We start from the raw sequence: 26373 nt of genomic DNA on the forward strand, positions 1-26373 counted from the left end.
GTTGCTATTTTAACGGCGGAAAAAACACACTTGCGTCCAGCGCAAGTGTCAAAAGGGTTGGTCCAAAGGAGGTTACTCAGCCATAGGTGTGGTTTGGGCGTAATATGCAATAAACCAATCGGAGCGTCATTTCACATTCCCTTTAAGAGCGAGAAGCGCATAGTTCATAGCGGCTTGTTATTTTGATGGCGGAATTACCTGGTGGAAGACCGGAGAAGTTCACAGCCAAGGAGACCGACGTGAGATTTACACCAATTTTTTGGCAAGCCATATATAATTACAAGGAAAATAAAGTATTTACCACTTGAGGAAATCATTGTGAAATCCATATCCAAGATATTTTTAAAATAAGCATACATGTAGCCTACACATTGACCCAAATGATTCAGGTTAATTGAAGCTGCGTGACATTTGATTTATTGTATGGCTTTGTAAAAAGCCGGGAGATAGATATACGGGGATGCGAGAAACCCTCCAAAAGTAAGCAAAGTCAAGCAAGCATGTCAAGATATTGCCGTGATAGTTTCTGCAACGGGGCACCCGAAAACGTTGCCGAAAACGCTATAATGACGTCCGGAGACGTGGGACATCCAAGCTGGATGGTAACACACGTTCTCGTGCCTTCACGGGAGGTGGATCTGCCTCGACCCAGGATCTGACGGCAGCAGAGGACATCGCCACGTCTACCCTCACGCCTGAGAGCGTGCAGGGATTTGGGGGCATGGAAATCGGCACCCAAGCCAGTGCACCAGCTGACCAAACCCAAGGTACATAAATAAAGTCCACATACACAGAGATGAGTTTACAAGATTTATAATAATACTGGCATTAAATAAATGCAACAAAGCCATACAATAAATCAAATGTCACGCAGCTACAATTAACCTGAATCATTTGGGTCAATTGTGTACGCTAGATGTATGCCTAGTTTTTAAATGTCTTGGATACGGATATCACAATGATTTCCTCATGTGGTAAATACTTTATTTTCCTTGTAATTATATATGGCTTGCCAAACAATTGGTGTAAATCTCTGGTGAAGACGACAGAAGTAAAGTATAGCCTACAGGTCCTATACTGTGCGGGCAAGCACATGCACCCTTAAAATAGCGTTCTGAATACGCGTTACAGACTTTAGACATTGCGCCTCACATTAGACCAGCTTTTTTTTGGTCAATGGCGCACGGCGCACGGCGTTGTTTTGAAACTGCAAAATACCACTTGCGCCAGAGAAACGCCTTCTCTGTTCCGCCCCCGCCCATGTCGACGCAAGTTCATTTCGAAGCGCGCCTCTGGAGGGAAAATCGCGCTGTGCGCCGGGTGCAAGATAGGAATGATACATGCGTCGGTGACAATGTCAATTGCGCTGGGTGCAAGATAGGGCCCAGAGTGTGAACAGTATTACAGACGATAGGCCCAACCTTTCCAATTAACAAATGTTGTTGCTTATAATTATTACTAGTAGTGACATCTGTAGAGGCATTTATTACCAGTCGCTATTTCTTTATCAAAATGGCACAGCCTAGACATTGAGACAACCCATTGCGTGAGTACTTTTACTTTTACTTTTAAAGTAAATTTAAAAGTGAGTACTTTTTACTTTTTACTTAAGTAGGATTGTTGATGTAGTACTTTTACTTTTACTTTTACTTTCATTTGCCTGTTCACTTGTACTTTTACTTAAGTAATAAACTTCAGTACTTCTTCCACCACTGGTCGGTTCCTCTCTCTGCCTCTGCCATCCCTTCCATTCTCTCCCCCATTTCTCTCCCTCACCCTCTCCCTCTCCCTCTCTCTCTCCCTTTCTCTCTCCCTCTCTCTCTCTCCCTCCCTCTCTCTCTTGCTCTCTCCATCCTCTCTTTTTTTCTCCCCATTGTTCAAACCGGAACTGTGCAAACCTCAGATGGAGTCAAATTTAGGCTACTTAGGGAGAAACTCGGCAAAGCAAAACAATGCGTTCTGTTGCACAAAGCACAGCAGTGTCTATTTGAGTCACGCACACATTAAAACAAAGATGCTCCTGAATCAATAGCATTGTGTTTGTTGGCACAGGGACTAGTGGGGCTGTTTGTTCGGACTACATGTCTGTTTGTATGTGTGTGTGTGTGTGTGTGTGTGTGTGTGTGTGTGTGCGTGTGTGTGTGTGTGTGTGTGTGTGTGTGTGTGTGTCTGTGTGTGTGTGTCTGTGTGTCTGTATGTGTCTGTGTGTGTGTGTGTGTGTGCCGACTGTCGTGTAATCTGCAGGAGTGATGCTGGCTGGCTGAGGGGGAGAGGGATTGTCCTGTCTCCGTGACCATTGTACACAAGCCTGTCTTGGGGTCTACTGTTTGTGGCTGAGAACTGCTTACACACCCATAGGCTAACGGCGGCAGAATGTGGCTTTGTTTCTGTTTCTGTTCTTTTCTGTCGTGTGGCCTGTTATGTGTATTTTGTTTCCGTTGTCATGTTTAAAATTCTCCAATTGAGTTGGATTTCTTTGTTCTTTGATTCAGGCATGTGAAGATTTGTTGTGTGTGCGCGCGTGTTTGTGTAGTATGTCTTCTTGAATGTGAAAGCTACATTGTGTGTGTGTGTGTGTGTGTGTGTGTGTGTGTGTGTGTGTGTGTGTGCGTGTGTGTGTGTGTGTGTGTGTGTGTGTGTGTGTGTGTGTGTGTGTGTGTGTGTGTGTGTGCGTTACTGCATTACTGCGTCTGTGTGTGTGTGTATGTGAGCCCACTTGCTCTCACAGATCTCCGTGGTCCAGCGGAGCGGTTGCGTAGGGGAGGGAAGGGTGACAGATCTGGGACAGCTTAGCGCCTCTGAGTGACAAAGACATAGCTGGCTGAGGTTCGGTGGGCCTCCACGGAGCAAACCTACTTTGAAGTGCTGTAATTGTTTCTAATGGGCATGCGACTGTAGCAGGTCCAATTTCACAGCGGTTGCCGCACTCCACCAATCCCACAGAGAGCAGCTGTGGGCCAAGAGGGACCCTTAGGGGCCACAGCCAGCCTTCCAGACACCCTTCCACTGAATCCACCGTACCATACAGGAGGAAAAGAGCTGCAGAACAATTGTGATAGATGAGGCTCCTAACTGTTTTTTTCCCCCCTCTCTTTCGCTGTGTTCCTCTTTTCTTCTCTGTCTCTCTCTCTCTTTTCTCAATAGACCAGATAGCCCAGAATCCCAAGACCATAGTGTGCCCGATGATTGACGTCATTGACCATAATCACTTTGGCTACGAGGCCCAGGCAGGCGATGCCATGCGGGGGGCCTTCGACTGGGAGATGTACTACAAGCGTATCCCTATTCCACCTGAGCTGCAGCGTGCAGACCCCAGCGACCCCTATGAGTAAGTAACACACAGCAGAGAACATTAGTGGATTACTGTGCTTACAACCTGTCACAGAACGTCACACACACACCATCACAAACTTCCATTACTCTGCACTCCTCTTACTTCTACATCAGCGCACATAATGCCATAACTCAACAAGAATGACAACTAGGAACATAAATGCTTATGACATTAAGTAATAACATGTTATTCGGTCATTTATGTCATTTTTTCCAAAAAAATTCAAGATTTTTTTTTTGGGCTTTTTGCATTTAATCGGATAGGACAGTGAAGGTTTGGACAGGAAATGAGATGGAGACTGGGATCAGGAAATGACAGCAGGTCGGATTCGAAGCTGTGTCCCCATGGGCATTCAAGCCCGTATATAACTTTGCCACAGTGACCCCCAATTATGTCACTTTTAATGCAAAGATACCATTATTTGTCTTTGTTATGACAACTTGACATTAACCAAGATGAAATCACAAACATGCCATGGTAGGCCTAATTATCAACTTTCTTAGAGCAAGTTTAAGATCAAAAGTTCTTAGAGCCGGCAGCCACTGTCGTTTAGAGCAGCAGAGTCGAGAGTTGTGACCGGGTCAATAAAGTGCTCCTAAGGACTCAACCGCAATCCAGAACATCTGTGCCTGGTGCTTTTTTCTCTCGGTGGGCACGCAGAGGGAGTGGGTTACATCTATAAAAGAAAAACTCTCTCTCACAAATCTCTTCACTCTTTGCTTTTGTTAAGGTATTTAAAAGCATTTTGACTGTGTGGTAACATTTAATGAGAAGTCCAATTTGTATTGCTTTTGTTGAGGTCAAAGGAATTATTTGTGAGACTGTTATAAAACAATTTGACAGTGTAATAAAAACTTAATGACACCTTTAAGACAAGTCCAAACTGTATCACTGTAGCTGAGGTCAAGGAAATGATTCATGACACAGTAAGAAAAGTATTTGACAGTGTAATAACACTTAATGGCGTTTGATAATTGTACCACTGTAGATGAGGTCAAGAAAAATATTCATGACAAGTAGAATGGTCTCTCAAAACCAACCACATATGGCAGTTGGTCACATATGGCAGTTAATGTCAATGCATCAAGCTAAAAGTTTAAGGTAATGTTAACTGAAGCCTACAGTTTTATATAGCTGTCATAAAGCTAAAGAGTTTCTTTGAGTTTGATTATTAGCCTTGCTATGGCATGTTTATGGTTATGTTGTCTTGGTTAATGTGAAGTTGTCATAAGAAAGACATCCCAAACAATGGCAACTTTGCGTTAAAAATAATATAATTGACCGAATTACACTTTCAAAAAGACTCCTTCATGTTCATGACACAAACGTTATTATGTTGTACATATTTTATGATGTATGTTTTTGTATATTTTAAATGTGTGTTGATAGTTGTTAAATACATGAGATTTGCACTAGTCGTATGTTTAAATATTTTGTGAAAATTCATCATTAATAGTTCAAAATCAAATTATTAGCATGTCAGGCCGGTCAATTCTAACCAGAACCACAACAAATATAGGCATGTTTCGCACACAAGATTAGGGCTATATAACTCATCTACATTTTGCATAGCATTGCTTTATAATCTGGCAATCAAGGTATTGCTGCAGTTTGCAATGCCGTCTGCCTCGACACCTGGTTGCTCTGTAAATAGCACAGTCCTATAAATCTATGCGATAAATATGGTCTTGAACGTCAGTAAATCAATAGGCACATTGCCGGTGAGATCAATACTCAGATGCATTTTTATGTGATTATTGGATATACAGCATGTTTTAACCCAGCCTTCTGCTGTTTTTACATCTTAGCTGAACTGTGTCAGGGTTCTATCGGAAAAGAAGGCAGGAGGGACATTGTGATTAGGAGGTAGTTTTCACATTTCCATGAAAGGCACACAAAGACACACACACACATACATCCACATACACACACACACCCACACACACACACAGTCCTCTGTGGAATAAGACACTGAGGTATGATGCTGAGATGTCATTTTCTCCACTTGTGCTCTGACCTTGGGAAAAAAGCTTACAATAATCTCCATCATCTTAACACCAGTAGGCACCAGTGCAGTGAATGGTCTTGTATGTGTGTGTGTGTGAGTGTGTCTCCCACCTGTGAGCGAGAGAGAGTAGCTGATGAGCGGCAAGGCCAGCTCAGCTCCCATGGCTCCCATAGACAGAGTGCTCCCTGCTTTAACCCGCGGAGTGCGCTCAAAGGGCAGCTCATTAGGCGTGCAGCGCGCTAAAGAAAGGGGCCTGCGTGTGAGATGTCAGCTACGCCTGTGACCTCTAGATAAGTGTGTCTGCAGAGAGACACACACACACACTCACATACACGATGGCATACATATGCATATAGAGATACAGCTTCGTCCTTCACTGAAGGCCCAGGCAGAGGGCATGACACACTTGAGGAGTGACGAGTTGAAAGGAAGTTGAGAGAGAGATAGAAAGCAAAGGCAGAAAAAAGAGAAAGACCAAAAGAGAGAGAGAGAGAGAGGAAGGAACAGGTTTGTCTTGACATGCACCCCCCTCCCCCTCCTCCCCACCTGCCCTACAGCTGACGTAAAAGCAGCAGAGCGCGGCGGTTCAATGAAGCCTGGTGCTCTCATTAGTAAGCCTTATCCCCCCTCAGGGCCTGCCCAGCAGCCTCTCCTCCCCTCCCCACATCCCCACAGCCCCCATCCCCCAGGCCTCTCCAGCCATATTGCTCCGCTTCTGCTTTGAGTTCAGCAGTCCCATCACAGCAGTGAAGATACGTCTGGTGGGTGGGGCGGATGGAGGGGGTTGGGGGGGACGTTGCAGATGATCTCAGGGGTGGATAGGAGGGCCGCTGTGGCCCGTGAACTGTGAGCTGCTGCTGATACGACAGTCTCCTGGGTCAGCACTCTGGAATCGTCTCACACCGATGGCTTTGGGGTTGGACTCACGGGAACACAGTGCAGCAGGGCTGATATTAAGAGGGATATGGACGACAGAGATAGCAGCTCTGGATTTGTATTTGTGTGTGTGTGTGTGTGTGTGTGTGTGTGTGTGTGTGTGTGTGTGTGTGTGTGTGTGTGTTGTGGGCCTGAGGAGCAGAGATACTGTAACTTCTAGTTAGGTAGAACCAGTGCACTGACTATTACTCATACACCACAGCATGTTGTTGACAAACAGTCTGGCTGTTTCCTCTTTCTTCCTAAGGCATATATGTGTGATTCAGAGTGATTCTGTGAGTGCAAATGTATGTGTATATATGTGTATGTGTGTCTTTGTGTGTGTGTGTGTGTGTGTGTGTGTGTGTGTGTGTGTGTGTGTGTGTGTGTGTGTGTGTGTGTGTGTGTGTGTGTGTGTGTGTGTGTCTGTGTGTCTGTGTGTCTGTGGGTGTGTGTGTATGTCTGTGTGTCTGTGGGTGTCAGTCCGTGTGTGAGTACTCAAGGCTCCCTTACTCCTTGGCAGGCTGAGCGAACTGCATCTCTCCTGACAGCATATCAGCTGAAGGTGGATACACACATTTCACCAGAGAATCTTAAATCCATGATGAAACAGAAAATAGTAACAGTTTTTTTATTTATTTTCTGCACCTTCTCAATCTCTCCTTCCCTTCTTTTCTCTCTCAATCTATCTTCCTCCCTCTTTCTCTCTCCATCCTTTCCTGTAATTTCTCTTTCTTTTTCTCTCTCTCTGTCTCTCTCTCTCTCTCTCTCTCTCTCTCTCTCTCTCTCTCTCTCCTTTCTATTCATACTCACACAGTCTGCCCACACAGCCCACTCACATGCAGGTTGGCCAGAGGGATTCATAAAGCTCCAAGTGCGCTCTCATAAAACGTTAAATATTCTCAACTGCTGCCATCTGTCATCCCGGCCCCTCCAGAGAGCCGGCGAGTTTAAAAGCGCTAATATCCCCCAATACTGTTTGGAAACGTCCAATAACGGGAGTAGAGAAGGAGAACGCCATGTCCGCAAGTGTTTCTATCCAGTACGGTGCAAAGCTTAACTAAAGCATCTGGTAACACATGCGCTCATAAATGTTTGTGGACTTGCTTTAATATTGCATGCTGTGTAAATGTTCTCGTATCAAATGTCAGTCCATCCTCTCCTTAAATCTGCCTGGAGAATATAAGTTTTAAAATAAGGTGACTGAAGTGTTCAAATGCATACATGTATCAAGTAGCTTAATAATACATAATAAGTTATATTATGCAATAAATTCTCATGTAACCCTCGTTCACTTAGTGGCTTAATTCAAGGAGCAAAATAATTGAACTCATAAATCCTGAAGGCCTCAAGAGTCCTGATATTAAACTGAATACATTTTGCGAGAATCAAATGAAGTCAATTTTACTTCATTGCTAAACAAGACAAGAACTGACAAATTATGCAGCTTCAATCGAATGGGTAAATCTTATGTGATCTTTTTAAAAGTGAAGCTTAAGTCTACTGCTGAAGTCCACAGTCTAACTCAAGTGAAAAAGACATCTATTCAGGATTGAGATAAGGATGACAAAAGCACAGCATTGCTGCCTGTCCTCGCCCACTGCTCAGCTGAGGGGAACATAAAGCCCTCTGCCCAGATGCTGCGGCCCAATTGAGCTTTTAGACCTGGACGTCCACCATTCTCCTATTCTACACACGTAGTCAACGCGTGGGAGAGAGACAGACATCTCAATCAGCCCATTGGAGCCAGGAATGCTCTCTCTCTCTCTCTCTCTCTTTCTCTCTTTTACACACACACACAATATCTCTAATACGCACACACATTCCGTTTCCGTCTACCTCTTTGTTGCGCTGGCACTGGCAGTGTTTTTTTGTCCGTTGCTCAAAAGACGAGGGATGGGGGGAACAAGAATGAAAGAAAACAGGTGAGGAAAAATCGAAGCAATGAGGGGAAAAAAAGAAAACACTTCCCAAAATCAATAAAGAGCCCAGTATTCCTCATACTCCCAGTAATAGTGACTGAACAGCAGGAGACACTTCTCATTAAAGCCAAGTCTCACAGGAAGATTAGGATTAATAGACAGACGGGGAGATTTAAGGCATGGAAAGGACCCAGGGGATATCTTGCTGAATTACTGTTCCACCTCACTGAAGAGGCCAAGCAACTACAGTGTGTATGTGTGTGTGCATTTGTGTTTTATATATGCACAGACAGCCATGGTTCTGTGTTCTGTGGAGTGCTAACCTGTCAATGTATTTCTCTCTCTCTCCCTCTCTCTCTAGCTATCTATCTTCCTCTCTCACACACACACACACACATACACACACAAAAACAATTGAACCCAACTCATACACTCACGAATCACTCCAACACTGCAGCAGCCAGCCCTGAAAATGTCATCAACAAGTGAAGCCTTCTGACAAGCAGTCTAAGGCAGCCCTGTCACTCTCCTCAAGACTGACCCGTTAGTGATAGCTTTGAAAACCCTCCAAGCGTGTCATCTCATCTTTAGACAGCCATAGCTACTAATGAGCTAGAACTTTCCAGTACCCTCAGCCCATGGGTACTGTACTCCACATTTGTGTGTGTGTGTTTGTGTGTGTGCATGTGTGTGTGTGTGTGTTTGTGTTTGTGTTTGCTTGTGTGTGTGTCCGTGTCTGTGTTCTTTTGTGTGTGTGTGTGTGTGTGTGTGTGTGTGTGTGTGTGTGTGTGTGTGTGTGTGTGTGTCCTTTGTGTGTGTGGCCTTGGCCCCAGCTCTACCCATTGCCCTTGCCTTCTACCTGTGGAGCTGTCCATCCCCCGAACACACCCACAGCAGGCCAGAGGAGGAGCAGGCAAAAAGGTGTAGCAAACATTTTTGGTAGTGTCTTCGCCAAAGCAATCCTCCTTCTCTAATGAGCCTCACCAACCACATGCCCAACAACATCTTGACAGCTTTTGAAATCCTGCTCTCTCTTTCTCTCTCCTCTCTCTCTCTCTCTCCTCTCTCTCTCTCTCTCTCCCTCTTTCTCTCTCTCCCTCTCTCTCTCACCTTCTCCTCCTCCTCTCAATCACCCTCTTTCCCCTTTTCTCTCTGTACTATTTTAATGGTGCAGCAGCACTTGTCTTTCTGGCTGCCAGAGCACCTCACACATTCTCATGCGTGAAGCACGCTCAGCTAAGATGCCTTAATATAGATCTTACCGCCTGTTACAAGATGAAAGAGGTCCCACTATCTGGATCAGAGCTCATTTGTGGAATGACTGATCCAGAGAGAAGGCTACGATTTTTTGCTCTCCCTCTCTCCCTTGGAGACAGCAATAGAGGGAGAGAGAGAGAGAGATAGAGAGAGAAGCCAGATGCAGCGAGAGAGAGGAGTAGAGAAAGAGAGGGAGAGAGAGACAGAGAGAGAGGGAGTCAGAGAGCGTGTAGGTGCATTAATGAAACGAAGGCTGGATACGCCTGGCTTGCGCTCCTTTTCTTCATGCATTACCTCCCAGGTTAAATGACATTGCAACCCCCAGGCGCCATCATCCCCCTTCGGCCCGCTCTCACCACCTGAACTGCCGACAACCCGTTCGGCTCCTGCTGGCACATCCCTGGACCCACATCGCCCCCTACTGCCCAGGAAGAGAACGGTCCCCACCTGGTTGGCCAGCACAGCCTGCCGGTGATCACTGAGTCGGTTGCAGTGCAGCTTACTCCTTAAACCCATATCCATACATTATGATACTTATTGGCCTTCATTCATTAGTGGTGACTGGTATAATGGGGTCACATTGCCTTATGCGTTTGGCAGCACGCATGTTGTGCTGAGAGGGTGGCTGAATAATGAAGGCACTGTAGTGTAGCGTGTGTACAGTGGCCGTGCTCTAATAATGATTCATATATGCCTCCCTTTCATACACATGCCCTTGTGTCTTTGTGCTGCACATGCATGAGCTTTTTTCTGGGCTAATAGGATTTTGGAGAACTATGATGAATGACAACTGGGAGATGCGCTAGGCTTCACAACCGAACAATTTTGGTCTTCCTCACTTTTTCTCTCTTTCTGCTTCATTCTTTGTTTCCCGGTTTTCTCTCTCTCACACAAGATACCTCTCTCTCTACCTTGTTCTCTCTCTCTCTCTTTCCCTCTTCTGGCTCTTCTTTGTTGGCTCTGTCTGACCTTGGCTGCATGGATGTGCATTGCAAATGATTCCCTCCACAAATCTCCTTCTAATCCCCTTCCCCCCTCCCCCTCCTCTCCTCCTCCCTCGCCCTCTCTCCCTGCTATTCGCTGTGAATTTAACTGTTTAATACTACCGTTCCGCCTTGGGATAAAGAACACGGTGACTGCTCCAATGCTCTCCCTCTGGCGGCACTGGGCACTGCCAGCGGCACATCTTTTGTAGTGCGGAAGAAAAAATCTGCCTCGCATATTATTCCTGGCGCTCCGAAGTAAATACTGGATTTATATTTATGGAAATGGTTTGGAAAGGGAGTGTTAGGAAGGTGTAATGATTGGGAACGAGTGAGCCGCCAGCCCATGTGTCCTCCCTGCGTTCCAGCTGAGGCATTTAAGCTGGGTAAATGTTGTATTTGTTAGGAAGTTAATTGGATTTCGACGGCTCATCTCTTGAATGCAAATTGTGATTGGCATCTGGGCCTGCCTTAGGTGGTGCTGGCAGGGCCTGCGTAAGGAACATGCTGACGGATCGGGCAGTGATGAGAGACAGCAGTAGAGGTGATTCAGAGAGCTTTCCTAGCAACCATCGCTGAGGTCTTTAAATCAATGTAAAGAAAGGAAAAAATGTGTGTGTGTGTGTGTGTGTGTGTGTGTGTGTGTGTGTGTGTGTGTGTGTGTGTGTGTGTGTGTGTGTGTGTGTGTGTGTGTGTGTGTGTGTGTGTGTGTGTATTTCAGAGGGTTGATATTAAGAGGTGCTGGTGCAGTCCTGAGCCGACAGAGAATAATAAACAAAGAAAGCAAAGCGAATGTTTAACTCGGATCCACATAGACCCCCTCTGGCAGTCAAGACTGGCAGGACATTAAAGCTGGTGTGGGCACCTTTCCCATAGTCTTTCCCTTCCCTTCATGCCACACCATCTCTCTCTCTCTCTCTCTCTCTCTCTCTCTTTCTCCCTCTCTCTCTTTCTCTCCCTCTCTCTGTCTCTATCTCTCTCTATCTATCTCTGTCTCTCTCCCACTCTCCTTTTCTCTCTGTCTCTATCTTTCTCTCTCCCTATCTCTGTCTCTGGCTCTCTCTCTCTCTCTTTATCTCTCTCTCTCTCTCTCTTTATCTATCTCCCTCTCTCTGCAGCAACTAATGTGTTGCTGTAAATAAACCATTCCACACTATTTACACCCTAAATTAATGTTAGCTGGTGCTCTGACTTCTTGTATGTAAATAATCCCCACCCCATCCCCTGCCTCTGCACTCGCTGCCGTATTTAACACGAGGAGACACTCGTTAAGACTAATTTCAGGTCCCACAGGAGCCGCCGTGCTCTCCGAGGCCCATAATAATTCCGGCAGTGTTTACCAAATATCCTCAGACAGTTAGCCTTTTGAGTTAAGTTCCTGTGCAATTAGCCTGAGTGGAGGTGCAGAGCAGAGGAGCAGCGGAGCTTGTCAGCACGTAGAGGTGTTCTCCTCGAGGCAGAAGTCCCTGAGGGAGAGTGGCAGCAGTGTGCTGAAGGAGAGGGGCAGCAGTGTGCCGAGGAAGAGGGGCGGCATTGGAGCCGCATGGACTGGATGGGAGCTGCTGTTACTGTGCTGGCTGGAACAAGGGGGAAGCATACAAATGAGCAGAGGGGGTGGGAAGTCCAGGGCAGGGGAGATCCCCCTCTTATGCCCAAAGCATGACTATAAAATCATATCCAGTGATATGTATGCTTTTCTCTGTGCTTTTGTCTTGAATGAAATCACTTTTTTCTCTACCAAAGCACGTACATTTTGCGCAGCCAGGCTGAGAAGCATCCGGCCCAGACATTCATGCCCACCCCCACCACTCCCACCTCTGTCCCTGGGGGAAAGGCTCTGACCTTGGCTCACATGCTTCACTGGCTCAGAACACTCCTTATGAGTGACAGCCTGTTTCCCTCACCTAGCCATCCTCTCTCTTATCTCCCTCTCCATCTCTCTCTCTCTCTGTCTCACTCTCTCCTTTCCTCCATTTCTCTCCTCCTCTCTTAACTCTGCCATCGACCTGCACTTTCCCCACAGATTCCTTTCTAATTAAACCGTCGATAGCGCGACCACTCTCCTGCTCTACTCGCCTTTGTTATATTTATTAGGCTGTTCTTCTCAGCCGACCCTGTTCCCAGACTTTCTCCTTAGAGCCGCAAAGCGATGGGTTTCATTGAGTTAACCCAGACCCTCTTGACATGCTGTGGTTTTATGAGAGCGTAATTCACAGGCAAACCAGCTCGTCAAACCCACCTGATCTCTTTGGAAACAGGCACTCACTGAAGTGGTTACCAGCGGGTATGAAGCGGTGTGTTCTAGTCTCTTCTCAGAGCGGCTCCTCCTGTGGTTGGGGGCGGCGGTCGATTGAAACCCACGACTTAGAGAGTCGCCATGAGCCGCTGGATGAGGAGGAGAGGGGCCCTCTCTGCTAAGTAAGGACTAAATGAAGCCACAGAGAAGGGGAGGGGGGGGCTGGTCGAGGGGCTCTCATCATCTCCCCACCGCCTCAGCCTAGGGGCCTTTCATCTCACTTGGCCTCCCCAGCCCAAGACCATGCCTGAGCCCGACAGCTTCATTGTCTGCTCGGGAGAGGATCTCCAGTTATTGGCAGGAGCAGAGGGGGAAGAGGAGAAAGAGAGGAATGTAATCTCGGCACCGAAGTGCTTGTTCCTCCATTAGTTGCCTTAATTGAGTGGACTGCAATATTTCAGCGCCTTATTAAATTGGAAGGGAAGCAGGCCGCAGGGTATTACACAAGAGCAAATTGATTTTGGCGCCCTGCACTCCATCTGCTAGGCTATCTTTTCGGCTATCCCTGTTCCTCGTTTGCTGTGGTTTTTTGATTGTGGGATTGCTTGTTCATTTTTTTTTTTTACTTTCTGGCTTTCACTTAAGCGCAACAGGTCCATGCCAGGGATGTTTATGGATGTGTGTGCAGATTTAATGTGTGCTTGCTGACATCTTTCACCTCCAGACTACTTATACTCATGGTTAAGTATGTGACTGCTGTATCACTTAGAAAAAAAACACCCACACAAACAAGCAAATAAAAATCAATACACTTCAATCGCCCTGCATCATGTATCTTGGATTGTTAGCTTATGCTAGGATTTGGTTTCAAATGCTGTCCTGTTTGTCAAAGTAGAATGTGCAGCATGACCTCGAAGGCATGAAGAACATAAAATAGTTGAACCAGATCCAGAGCAAACAATGAAATGTTTGAACTTCCGTGGACAACCTTCTCTGTGGCATCAGGAATTTAGAAGGAGATTAGAGTTGAAAATAGTTCAAGTGGTTTACTGATCAAAAAATATACAATGAACGGGATCGATACCAGAGGTACAGAATTCAAAACCAGGTTGTTTTCAATAGTCCTGCCTGTTTTATTTTTATTTTTATTTTTCAGGAGCTGAAGGTCTTGGACTTTATTTTACTAATTTTCTAATTTAGACATGCTATTAGTATATAACACGTAACTGATGGACCGTTTAAGGCTGTCACCTTCCACTCAATAAAACACTAATTATTAGACTATAGAAAGTATATTAGATTATAATACAATGTAGTAAAATAGACTTTGCCTAGAGAAACCCTATCCCAGTACTGCCAACATTATACACTGACACTAAGTTAATCATTTGGCTACACACCATTATCAAGGCACACACCATTATTCCAAATACCCCACCAACCCTGTCCAGCCCACTCCATTTAACGGCTAAAACGTGAAGGCTGCGCCCCGATGGATTATACGGATTCTGCTCCTCGTGCCATGTGGTGGAGGCACCGAAGCACATCTGTGTGGGGTCTCAAGAAATCCAGTCCGCGGCATAAGCCTTGAAAGAGGCTGTGAAAATAACAATGCTCACAGGTTTGGACAGCCGCATGAGCTCTGGGGAGAATGAGAGGAGGCATGAAGAACAGATTAAAACCGCATTAGCAGCAGCTGTAGAAGTTTTTTTTATTTTCTGTATTGCGCGGATGTGTACTATGCACTCTCCATAGACTTGGGCAGATCTCAACAGAATGGGCATGGGAAGCATGCGGAGGGAATTCCAGCATTGCTCATTGGGATTATTGTGCTCCATTGTGCACACGCGTCCCCAGAGTTCGATTTCTCCTCTGGAATTGGGCCTGGGAGTGAGAGGCTGTTTCACAAAGGAACATAGTTATTTTTGTCTAAGTCCCTAAGTCCATTCTATGAATATCTCTGTGCTAAATATGAATCTTTATAAGGATGGCAAGAAGGCTTTCGATGTATGGGTGTTCATGAATCCCTGTTTTTAGTTCTCTAAAGGCAAGTCGAACCATAGTACTATAACAAAAATCCTTTTTTTCTCTCTCTCTCTTTCTCTCTCTCTCTTTCTCTATCTCTCTCTCTCTCTCTCTCTCTCAGGTCTCCTGTAATGGCTGGAGGTCTGTTTGCTGTGAATAGACAGTGGTTCTGGGAGCTTGGTGGTTACGATACTGGCCTGGAGATTTGGGGTGGAGAGCAATATGAGATCTCTTTCAAGGTAAGTTTCTTATCTCCCTTTTCTTCTCTGCTTCAGTAAGGCTGCAGTTTACAGTACTCCACCAGCATTCATTTCACATCATTTTGCTAACAGACCTCAATGAATGAAGTGAAAGAATTCTGCTTTCAAGTTTGAAGTGTTTTTGAGAGTGATTACAATTCAGAATTAGCATCTGTCTGAACAAACCTGTCTGGCCTGTATTGATTTTAAATTGTATTACAAATAAAAGTTTTCACAATTGCCACCCATAGATCTGCAGTTTGACTCTGCCTGTCTTTCTTCCATCAAGTAAATCCACAGGATATTGTTCTTAATATTTGTCTTCCCTTGTTCTCATGAGGCTTAAATATCTCTCTCTGTGTCCCTATGGAGTTGTTTGTCCACCATCTTTAGCGCTCTGTGAAACTGGAATGACTTCCCGGAGTTGGCCAGATTTAGTCTTTTAAATTTGTTGTTGTTCTTCTTCTTCTTCTCTCACCTTCCCGCTAACCGACAGCCCAAAATAAGGCCCGGAGAGTGCAGCCACAACCTTGCGTCTGGTGTGACCTGGCCTTAGGCACAAATTAGGTTTTCAGCACTTCTGGTTCAGATTCTACGTTTTTGATTAGATTTTCGCTCCTGACACATGCCACTCGGGCGCTTTCATTAGGCCTCCCCTCAGCTGTCATCCAACCTTACAGGAATGCCATCATTTTTCCTCTCACCTGTCGTTGGAATCGATGGAATGGAAACCATGGTAACAACAGGAATTGTTCAGAAGCTCAATTGTGAGAGTGCGTGTTATTCTTCTCAGATATATCTTGTGGCAGATTTTTTAGATTTTTTATTCAGGGTTCTATTCATCATCCCTCCGTGACAGTTGGCTGTGTTATTCCACTTAGGGTGTCTCGTTTCCCTGTGATTTTTGTGCACTTCAGATTGACACTATAATACAGGGAGCACTCACAGGTGAAATCACAATTATTCTACCACTGAAAGTGACAGATAAAGTGACAGCCTGAAAGCATGATCTGGCACTGCAGGTGTAAGAAGTAGAGAGTCAAACATTTACATTTTTTAGAATTCATGCACTGCACTGAATGTCTTTAGTCCGGATAGATCTGTGTTATTGACTATAGGCTTAGCTATGTTCAATGTCATATAAAGCGTACGGTAGGGTAGCAAAGGAAATATACATATCAATCCAAATTCATTCACACTGAAAGCACTACTTTTCCTGCATGGCGCTTTTGAAGATAGAACCAAAGAAGTGGACGTGAAAATAACTCATATGACCCGACTTCCCTGTTTATTCATCCTTTCTGAAATAGATCCGCTGTCTCTTCTTTTTTAATCCTTTTTTTTTTTAAACGGGCAATTTCCAAAACAGTCTATCCACATAACGATCAGGCCTGAGAAGTGACTTAACTCCTTGACCCCAGGTGCGGTAGGAAAGAGGGCTTGAGCCATTTGATATGCAGAAGCGTGGTGCGCAAGTCCTCACACTCACAGTAGGGGGAGGAGAGCAGAGATAAAAAGAGAGAAAGAAAGAGAGAGAGAGAGAGAGAGAGAGAAGGCAGGGGAAGAGGGAGGAGACAGATGAGAGACCACGGCATGCCTAAAGAAGTGCTGAAAATCCATCCTGACTGCCGCGTCCTCTCACATGTCACCAGCATCTCAATGACTGCAGACACTTCTGCCAACCAAACAAACAAACAAACATCATACGACCACACACTTCAAATAGTGTGTGTGTGTGTGTGTGTGTGTGTGTGTGTGTGTGTGTGTGTGTGTGTGTGTGTGTGTGTGTGTGTGTGTGTGTGTGTGTGTGTGTGTGTGTGTGTGTGTGTGTGTGTGTTGAGCTTAAAGGAAAAAAGGGGGATGAGAGGTTGTAGGCTTGTGTTTGAAAAAGTATGACCAAAAGCACCCTTAAAATCTACTTATTTCCATCTCTGCTTTGCTCATTCGGTGGGCTGTCCGTTTGAAGAGATGTGTGAACGCTGCACCACACGCTCGCTTTTGTCCAATTCTGCTGTCAGACAGGCAGGAGAAGCAGGAAATTGGAGCCTGTGGAGAGGAATGTGTGTGTGTGTGTGTGTGTGTGTGTGTGTGTGTGTGTGTGTGTGTGTGTATGTGTGTGTGTGTGTGTGTGTGTGTGTGTGTGTGTGTGTGTGTGTGTGTGTGTGTGTGTGTGTGTGTGTGTGTGTGTGTGTGTGTGTGTGTGTGTGTGTGTGTTTCAAAGCCCCCACACAAGAGTGTGTCTGATTGTCTGAACATAGCTCACACAATCCCACATCCCAGTGGACCCTCAGACGTGCACTCCCACTGAGTCTGCTCAGTCCAGCACAATACAGGGAGACATTAACCTCAATTGTGTTGGCCGCCCCCAGTCTCTTTCATTGCCTTTTGTCTACATCACCTTGGATACATTTCCATTCCAGCCTTTGTAATCATTTCTTTTTCTAAGAAAACATTTTAATTTGTACTCTCTCTCTCTCTCTCCCACACACACACTCTCCGTCTCTCTCTCCCTCTCTCTCTCTCTCTCTCTCTCTCTCTCTCTCTCTCTCTCTCTCTCTCTCTCTCTCTCTCTCTCTGTGTCTCTGTGTTTGTATCTCTCTTACTTCCCCCAGGTGTGGATGTGTGGTGGCAGCATGTATGATGTGCCCTGCTCCAGGGTGGGACACATCTACAGGAAATACGTGCCCTACAAAGTGCCCTCTGGGACCAGCCTGGCAAGAGTGAGTGTGTGGGCAAGTCAACCTTTTTATCAACGCACCCTTTCACCCAACTGGCATCTGTAGCAGCCGAGTTGACACAAACAGACATAGTGCAGTCCTGTCACGCTGAGTTCTCATGTTCAGGGACTAGTTACCTGTACAGCTGGGAAAATTATGTGTTTGTGTGGAGGTAATCACAGTAGAAGTCCTGTCAGGATAATTCAACTGTGCCATGCTAACACACTCTTAGCACAGCCCTTCACTTTTTCAGTGGATGTCATATCCAGGCTAGGAAGCTGCCGATTAACTAGCGCTAAATTTAGACTGTACCATCAGGCATAGAGTGATCCTGTGCCTTTGCGTACCCATCTGTTTTTGCCCGGTATCTCGAGAAAGTCTGTTCACTAAAAATGATGGAAGGCAGGGACTATTGGTACTGATGAAGTGGAGTAGGAGGCACTATCACAACTTGAATTAAAGACAGCAGCAGTTGTAGTAATGCCTCTTTTGCTCCCTCTCTCTCTTTCTTTCTCTTTTGGTCTGTTTTCTCTCACTGTTTCGCTCCCTCTCAGAATTTGAAGCGAGTGGCAGAGACATGGATGGATGAGTACACAGAGTTCATCTACCAGCGGAGGCCAGAGTACCGACACCTCTCCACTGGGGACCTCACCACGCAGAAAGAGCTTCGCAAGCACCTCAAGTGCAAAGACTTCAAGTGGTACATGAAAAACGTGGCCTGGGACTTGCCCAAGTACTATCCCCCTGTGGAGCCCTTGCCTGCTGCCTGGGGAGAGGTGGGTCAACTACACTCACACACACACACACACACAGCAAGAGAGAGAGAGAGAGAGAGAGAGAGAGAGAGAGAGAGAGAGAGAGAGAGAGAGAGAGGCAGGCAGGCAGGCAGGCAGGCAGGCAGAGGCGACACAGGTGGGTGGACACAATTTATCCTGAAGTTAGCTTTCAAGTTATGTTGCCTCCATTCTCAAAAGTCACTGTTTGGATTGGTGCTTGCTCTGTTTCAACATAATACCAGAGGAAAGTGCGTGCCCACATTGAAAACAATCACTTATCCCTCATTGCTTATACAGTGTAGCAGAGGAGCTTATCCCTTGATGAAAGAGACTCTATTTCCATAGAACCATAGAACCCAATTCTTTAAAACACACTAACCAGTGGAGGAAGCACCTTTTTAATCCTGCATCTTTCCCCGAGGCACATTAGTCCCTTGCCTCTCTCTTCTCCTCCCCTGCCCAGCCTAAGCCAGCGCTTTAACCAGTCTATTTTAGAGAGGAGAGGAGGGCATAACTCCTCCATGACTGTTGTGTTCTCGGTTATGCATCTCAAACAGGGGTGCTCCACCCTCCGCCACCCTAACACAGCCCCCTTCACTGCTGCCACAGGTGGGTGTCACCAAGGCTACGGGGAGATGCGCGCTGATTTATGGGATGCGCTGTGGGCTGAAATGTAATGAATTTTTCATTTTAGAACAGGCAGGCGGCAGGCCCTATTTTAATATACATGATGCCATCACCCCACCCCACCACACACACACGCACACACACACACACACACACGCACAGAAAGGCACCGATTCCTCCCATCCATAAACCAACCTGCCGTGTGTTATACATTTGTATTATTTACCATGATCCTAAGACAAGCCATTTAGGTTGTATTATTTTTCACCTGTCATATAGGAGAGAGGGAGGCACTGAGTCGGAGACAGTAAATGGGAAGGGGGTGAGAATTAGTTATTCATCCCTTTTCCTCTCTCTCTCTCTCTCTCTCTCTCTCTCTCTCTCTCTCTCTCTCTCTCTCTCTCTCACACACTCTTTTTCTCTCCGGATATCTGCTTAGCTCTCCAAGCTCTGATGGAAGTTTAAATTAGGCCTGATATATTCGCTTCATAGACTTTATTGCTTAATTAATTTCTCCTGCGTGGCAAACAACCTTTTTTTTGCACGCTGAGATGTGTCAAAGACTCGAAACAATCAGGACAAAATGTAATTAATTTCACATCACATTTAATTGGATTCCTTTCTCTGCTGTTGGCAGACTGTGAGGAAAGTGATAATGCCAATAAGTATTTGCCCCCATCTCCAATAGATGCACTAGTCATATTCCTAAAGTCCATTAGCCATGAACACACCTGCCTCTTGTCCTGCACCTCTCTGTATAAACGGGGGAGGGTGTAAATGCCTGAAGGGGACAGAGGACTGTAGATCTTCCGAACCTGCTCAGGGGGAATTTATGCACAGTAAATATCCTCTTTCCTGCAGCGAAATGATAGTAATTTAACTGTCAGGTTGATAGTTTAATTTGCAAGCTTTCCAGACTGTAGGCTTGTCATCCATGCTGATATACAGCACAATAAAAGGGCTTCATTGGGCATTCAGAGTCACCCCTGCGGCTCAGAGTGAGAAAGGGAGAGGGAGAGAGAATGAGAGAGAGGTGGGGAGGGGAGGTAGGAGTGGGCTGCAGATCAGATCCTCTGCACATCTCCATTCTGAGGACAGGGGTCATATTCAGCCTGACCCCTCGCCTCGCTGACTGGCAGTCTGGGTAAATAGTTTGTCGGGTGTCTGCTCAGGGACCCCGGCCTCGCCCACACCTCTTCCTTCTCCCGGTCCCCTGTCCCCCCTCCCTCCAGTCATATTACAGATTCTACATGCAGCACAAGTCCCTCCAAAGTGATGCAGTGAGAAATGATGCAGTCATCGGCTGTCTGTGTCACTTACTCTTCCTGGATATGTATAGTGGTTGTCAGTTCAGGTGACACGTTATGGAGATATGAACACATCTCAGAAGGTCGAAGGTTAGTAGGCAGTCGTTACTTGATTAAGGTTAAGGTTAATTGTCCATCACAGTATGTTTGACGGTTTTGATTTCTTCAACAGAATTTCTCCCTTCAGAACAGTGAAACGTAGCAGTCATTGATTTTTGTTCTCCTAGACTTGGAATATTATCATTGTACATTTGTGTTAGTCTTTTTTGAGAACCTTGAGAACCAGCTCAGCACACATTTCCTGCTGCCACGACCTTACAGAAAAGGGGCCTTGCTGTAAATTGTCTCCATCCACCATTCAATTGACTTTTTTCTAATGGACATAGTTGCTTCCATGGGAAAAACAGGTCAAATCATTTGGCCCGAATATATCAATCATTGGCCGACACAAGGGAGAGGCAGAGCGAGGCAGAGAGAGGCAGTCTCATAATGGGAACAGAAATAAATTGCATGCGCTCCATCCTTTTTATTTTTTTCTTGGAAAGAATCAAAATAAACGTTTACAACCAGAGGCTACGAAGGAGAGGCATGCACCTGACCCCATCTTTGGCTTCTATTTTAACTCCATTTGTTTTGCTTGTGCTCTTCAATTTTCTGTGCCGGTTCTTCATTTGAAAGTGTGACACAACACAACCAGGGAATGCTGTTGCCTGTCACAAAATAATTGGAAGCAATAATAGTCCCTTAAAGAGGCTTTTGTGGAGAGGGCAGTGTTAATTCTGCTTCAGCACCAGCTGTAATAAAGGGAACTGCCACCAAGTTGTCACACATCAGGATGAGCCGCTCTCCCACATTCTAAAATAGCTTGTTTCCACACTGGAGGACAGCAGGAGAAAGAGAGAAAAAACACCACCTGCCTGTCTCACAGTGTTACAGACGATGTGAGATGGAAATAGCATGCTGTGATAAGTGTGAAAAACAAGGTTGCGTTGTGAAGTATCTGTTCACAGGTGCATTCACCCATGGCCTATCTTCACATTCGGATTTACACATTCACCACACAGGGTACCTTACACTTGTATGTGTGATTATAAAAAGAGACAGGGTCTATACCTGCATAGTCCAACAAATGACAGTCCAAACAGTCTCTCAAAATTGTTTCTTCTCCTAATTCTATGTTTTTTATCATGTAAGTACTTGTACCTTCGAAATCACTTATCCACATCCGTAAACTGTAAGGGTAATGTTTTCATCACTGCAGTGTAGTATTATGATAGTTTTAGGCACAATCAGATATCAATGCAGCGGCGCCAAGTATCACAATATTTATTTATTAAATATTATTATTTTAATTCTATTTCTGTACATGCTTCTATTCTGATTACATTGCTTCCTAAGTCCAAAAGGTGGCGCAAGACTTTGTTCCTTTCTTGCGTCACAGGGGAAAAAACAAATCAGAGTATACAAAGTGTAATATATGTGAGAAATAAATCGCAATTAATCACAGAATCTAATCGAATGTATCCCATTGTCACAATTTCCACCCCTATCCATTTCTGTCCTGCTGTATATCCATGGCAATAGGATTAGGAGCCACTGGAAAAGTCATGGAAAGCAAAGAAGAGACACTATCAAACAACCACACACCTTCAACATTCTGAATTTCAAATGACAGCTCATGCCTCCCCCTGGTGGCAGATGTGGGTGCTGCAGATTGAAAATAAAACATGGCATTCATGTGGCACTGGTTTTGGGACACTGCGTGGGAGCAGTGTGGTGTGGGGCTGTGGTGATGAGTCCCTGTCACCTTGCTGGAGGGACACACAGCAGTGGTGGGTCAGCAGTGGGTGGAGCCAGTCACGCATGGAGGCACAGGACACCTGGCGCTATCCCGCTCAGGCCATTTCACATGCAGCCATCCCAGGTTCATGCATTATGTAGGCGCGCGGTGACTCTGCTGAGCGCGCCGGAATGCTTTAAAGAGAATTAGGCAAATGCGACAGCGCATCAGAAATGTGGGCATGGGCCTCTGAAACTGCTTTGAAAGTTTGCTCACAGCAGGCGGCCAAATAAACTACACACACAGCGAGTGTGCCAAGGGAAGAGGACTGTTGATCATGAATCACTATTTAAAAATGCTGATTATCTGCTGAGTCAGGTGTGTGTGGGGGGGGGGGTCGTGGGGAGAGCATTTTTGCCTTTGCTTCATTGAGCTCCTTTTGGTGTTTGGAGATCAAAAGACGGAGTGCTCTGAGCCGGTAACAGAACTGGGATGTGTGTCTCTGTGTCTCTTGCAGATACGCAATGTGGCGTCAGGTTTGTGTATCGACTCCAAACACGGCTCGACAGGCACAGAGCTGCGTCTGGATGTCTGTCCAAAGGAGGGGGCTGAGCGCACGTGGGCGCACGAGCAGGTACGGCACCATGGGAGGGAGGGAGTACATGCACATGTTCACACACACACACACACACACACACACACACACATTGCAGTAAGGACCGCAAGCACACACATACACACACACACACACACAATGCAGTAAGGATCGCAAGCACACACAAACACACACACACACACACACGCACACACACATTGCTGTAAGGACCACAAGCACACACACAAACACACACACACACACACACACACACACACTGCAGTAAGGACCGCAAGCACACACACATACACACACACACACAAACCACTCAGCTGTGACTCAGTAGCAGCACTCACTCAGCACAGCGGCTGAAGTGACAACAGGGCCGCAACCTCACTGTAGAGACAGCCAACCATGCTGAGGAAATTACAGTCTCATAGACTCCCACGAGCTGCTTGATGCCTATTGTCTTCGGCTCCACTTGCACTCTACAGGGAAATTCATGCTTTGGACCACTATAAGCACTATCATTTTGAGTACTCTGAGATCATGCAGTGCCTCAGAAAGTATATGGCCCCATTGCTGCTTCCTCCTTGGCTAGTGTGGCTTGTTAACCTACCTGTTGAGAATTGAATTGCTGTAAGTTGTATACTTGATGTCGTACTAGATCTAGATGTGGTAGTCGTTAGACCTAAGCTTTGCATCTCTTTGCCCCATTAGATTTTCACGTTTGGTTGGAGGGAAGACATTCGGCCGGGTGACCCCCTCCACACCAGGAAGTTCTGCTTCGATGCTATCTCCCAGAGCAGCCCCGTCACACTGTACGACTGTCACGGGATGAAGGGCAACCAGCACTGGAGCTATCGGAAGGTAACGGCCATCAATCTACATTAGAGCTCAGACATTTTAAAGCAACCTGCTGAGGTTCTTTCAAACCAATAACTGGTAGTAGACCCTATCTATGGAAGGAGCTCTATTACATGTGATCTACATTACAGGTCAGAGGTAGGCCACTGCACAGAGTGAAATGATACACTATAGAGACTGTATACACAAAAACAGAATATCGTTACTCGTTTCCAGGTATATCAAAGACAAAGCGCTCCTAATGTGTACACCAGCAAACCCACATAGGTTATACAATTCACATTCAGTGAAATGAGCATGCATTTTGATGGTGAACTGGAGATAACATCATTTTTGGGGGGAAGCATCTTATCTGTATAACGTAGGTTGTGAGGTTCTCTCATAATGACACAATATTTAGCATTTTGCTTACTCCTGCATATTTGTGGATATAAATATTTATTTCAAAGCCCTGTTAATAAACATTAAGTACATCACCTTGATTACTATGGAAATGATATACTGCAATGACCATAGGAAGGTTGTGAAATTAAATATAGGGCCAAAAATTGCTCGTACATCCAAACTCATAAACTACCATACTTAAAATACAACACAAGAAGAATAAGACAGCTCAAGGAACTATTTCCTCTAATTCCAATCCATGCTGTCATGAACTCGCCCAACTACTAGTGAATATATCTAACAGAGAGAGAGTTTGTTTTACACAGAAATACTGGGTAACTGAGCCTAATTCAGTACCATGGAGAAAAGCTATTAAGTATGCCAGCAATGTGTATTTTTTGTTATAATATGGTTTAATCAAATATAGTTTTACCATTCACATATGAAAACATTATACATTAATCAGTGCTGCAGCATGATACGCACTGAATTTGTAACGTTATTCCTTTTTTTTTTGCATATCCAGTTGTAAGGATAGCACACACCAATAGGGAATATTAATTAGTGGAAACTAGCCCAGTTGTATCAGGACCAGTTTGTCACGTTGGAGAAACTTTGGAATTTACCTTGTGGATAAGCAAGTAATAATACTTGTCTAATTATTACCTGATTTGTTATTGCTGTGCTGGGTGGTCAGGGGGCTAAACAAAACAACAAACCTTGCTTTGACACGAGGAACAATCTTGCTTGCACTCCACATAAAACTTGTTTCCCATTCCATCTGCATCTTTGAGCTCTTTACCCATACATTTAAACCAGAACACATTATTGTGCTGGTAATACATCCTGGAATAATGACATGAAAGCCCAGGCAGCTTTACAGGGAGCAGATCATTATAATTCTTTCTCACAGAGGTTAGAATTTGAAGAACTCAAAAAGTTCTGGCAAGTTTGGTCTAAACCACTCTCCGTACTATTATTTGTTGGTGTTTTACAAAAGTTCAGTGTGGGTTTTAATGAATGGCAAAGTTCAGTCAAACTCTTAGGCAACACGTAGGCTCTAAGGCAAAGCTGGTTCTGTATTCCTGAGGACATGAACTTGCTGATAAAGCTTGTCACCTGCCTCAATTTGCCTCTACCCCACCTCTCAAATGCCGAGATGATCTTCTGTTCTTTCCTGTTCCCTTTTTTTTTGTTCTCTCAGAGTAACTGAAAAAGCATGACTGTGTCCATCCATGGCACCACCTCTAATCTGACTAAAGGAGGGGGAAAAGGAAGAGTGGCATACAGGACTCATTCCACAGAGTCACAGTCACTGTGTTTCTCATTTATTTTCACTTCTTAATTTTATGGCTTCTAATTCTTCCCTTCTTTCCCCTTACTCCCGCTCCCCCCCTCTCTCTGGGTTGTAGGATAAATCCCTCTACCACCTGGTGAGCAGTGGTTGTATGGACTGCAGCCCCAGCGATAAGAGGATTTTCATGAACAAGTGTGACCCACTCTCGGAGACGCAGCAGTGGCTGTTCCAGAGAGTTAACGCCACCGTTTTGGACAAATTCAACAGCGCTGCCAGCTCCTAGGAATGCTGACTGCCCCATCCTGCCTTCTGCCCCCTGAACATGTACACAGCAGCCAAGCAGCTGTCTCACAGACCTCCCAGAATCCTCAGCGATAGGTCTTCGCAGCAGAGCTGAACGATAAACTGTGCGTGTGCGTGCGTGTGTGTATTCGCGCGTGTGTGTATGCATGTGCGTGTGTCTGATCTATCTGAGGCCCTTACGCTCTGGGAGATGGACTAAGGTGGACCAAAAGTACTAGCCTACACACAGAGTCCAGGGCTGTAGAGACTTCAATGGCTGTGTGAGGCGTTCAACTGATGAGGCCCAGTTAGGACCACATAGAGCCCTTGCTGGACAAGGAAAATGTGGACAGCAAAAATCTCTCTCTCTCTCTATTACGCTCTGTCTTTCTTAGTTATGGAATAACATACTGATCCAACCTTTTCTCATTACATGACAGCTAAGGAGGAATTTGAGTTTGATAAATCTGAACAGAACAGAATTCTGTTCCAGTGACCTCAAGACTGCTCCTCCACACACTGAAGATTGCATAATGAATCTGGATTTGGTCAGAAATTCTGAAAGAAATGCATTGTTTAGTTTTGTATCACTATTTATTTTTCATGTTTGTTTTAATGTATATTTATTTTGTATTTATTGGAGGCCATTTTTTTGATCAGTGTAAGTTATTATGTATATATTTTAATTAGGGTTTTATTTCTGGTTCCTGTAATAGTAAGATTCAAACTGCTGATAAGTGATTTTTGTCTAATTGCTCTGGAATCAGTTTTGTTCAGGATTTATTTCCAATAAAGCAAAACAAAAGTGTTCGTCTGTGTGGA

At 45.2% G+C, this 26373-nt stretch overlaps 1 protein-coding gene across 1 annotated transcript in view; it reads left to right on the top strand.

Moving 5' to 3' along the window:
* Nucleotides 1-25552, top strand: part of galntl6 (polypeptide N-acetylgalactosaminyltransferase like 6) — a gene marked incomplete at both ends in the record, with an annotated part of 153948 nt that extends 128396 nt beyond the window's left edge. Inside the window, 7 exons of the mRNA XM_080837759.1 lie at nt 3145-3328; nt 14802-14919; nt 17532-17639; nt 18191-18412; nt 22644-22760; nt 23442-23591; nt 25385-25552. Of these exons, the coding sequence (XP_080693885.1) occupies nt 3145-3328; nt 14802-14919; nt 17532-17639; nt 18191-18412; nt 22644-22760; nt 23442-23591; nt 25385-25552 (1067 nt within the window). The remainder of the gene's footprint in view (nt 1-3144; nt 3329-14801; nt 14920-17531; nt 17640-18190; nt 18413-22643; nt 22761-23441; nt 23592-25384) is intronic.
* Between the last annotated feature and the right edge of the window lie 821 nt (nt 25553-26373).

This window comes from Sprattus sprattus (genome assembly GCF_963457725.1).
Source record: "Sprattus sprattus genome assembly, chromosome: 4".
Classification (NCBI taxonomy): domain Eukaryota; kingdom Metazoa; phylum Chordata; class Actinopteri; order Clupeiformes; family Clupeidae; genus Sprattus; species Sprattus sprattus.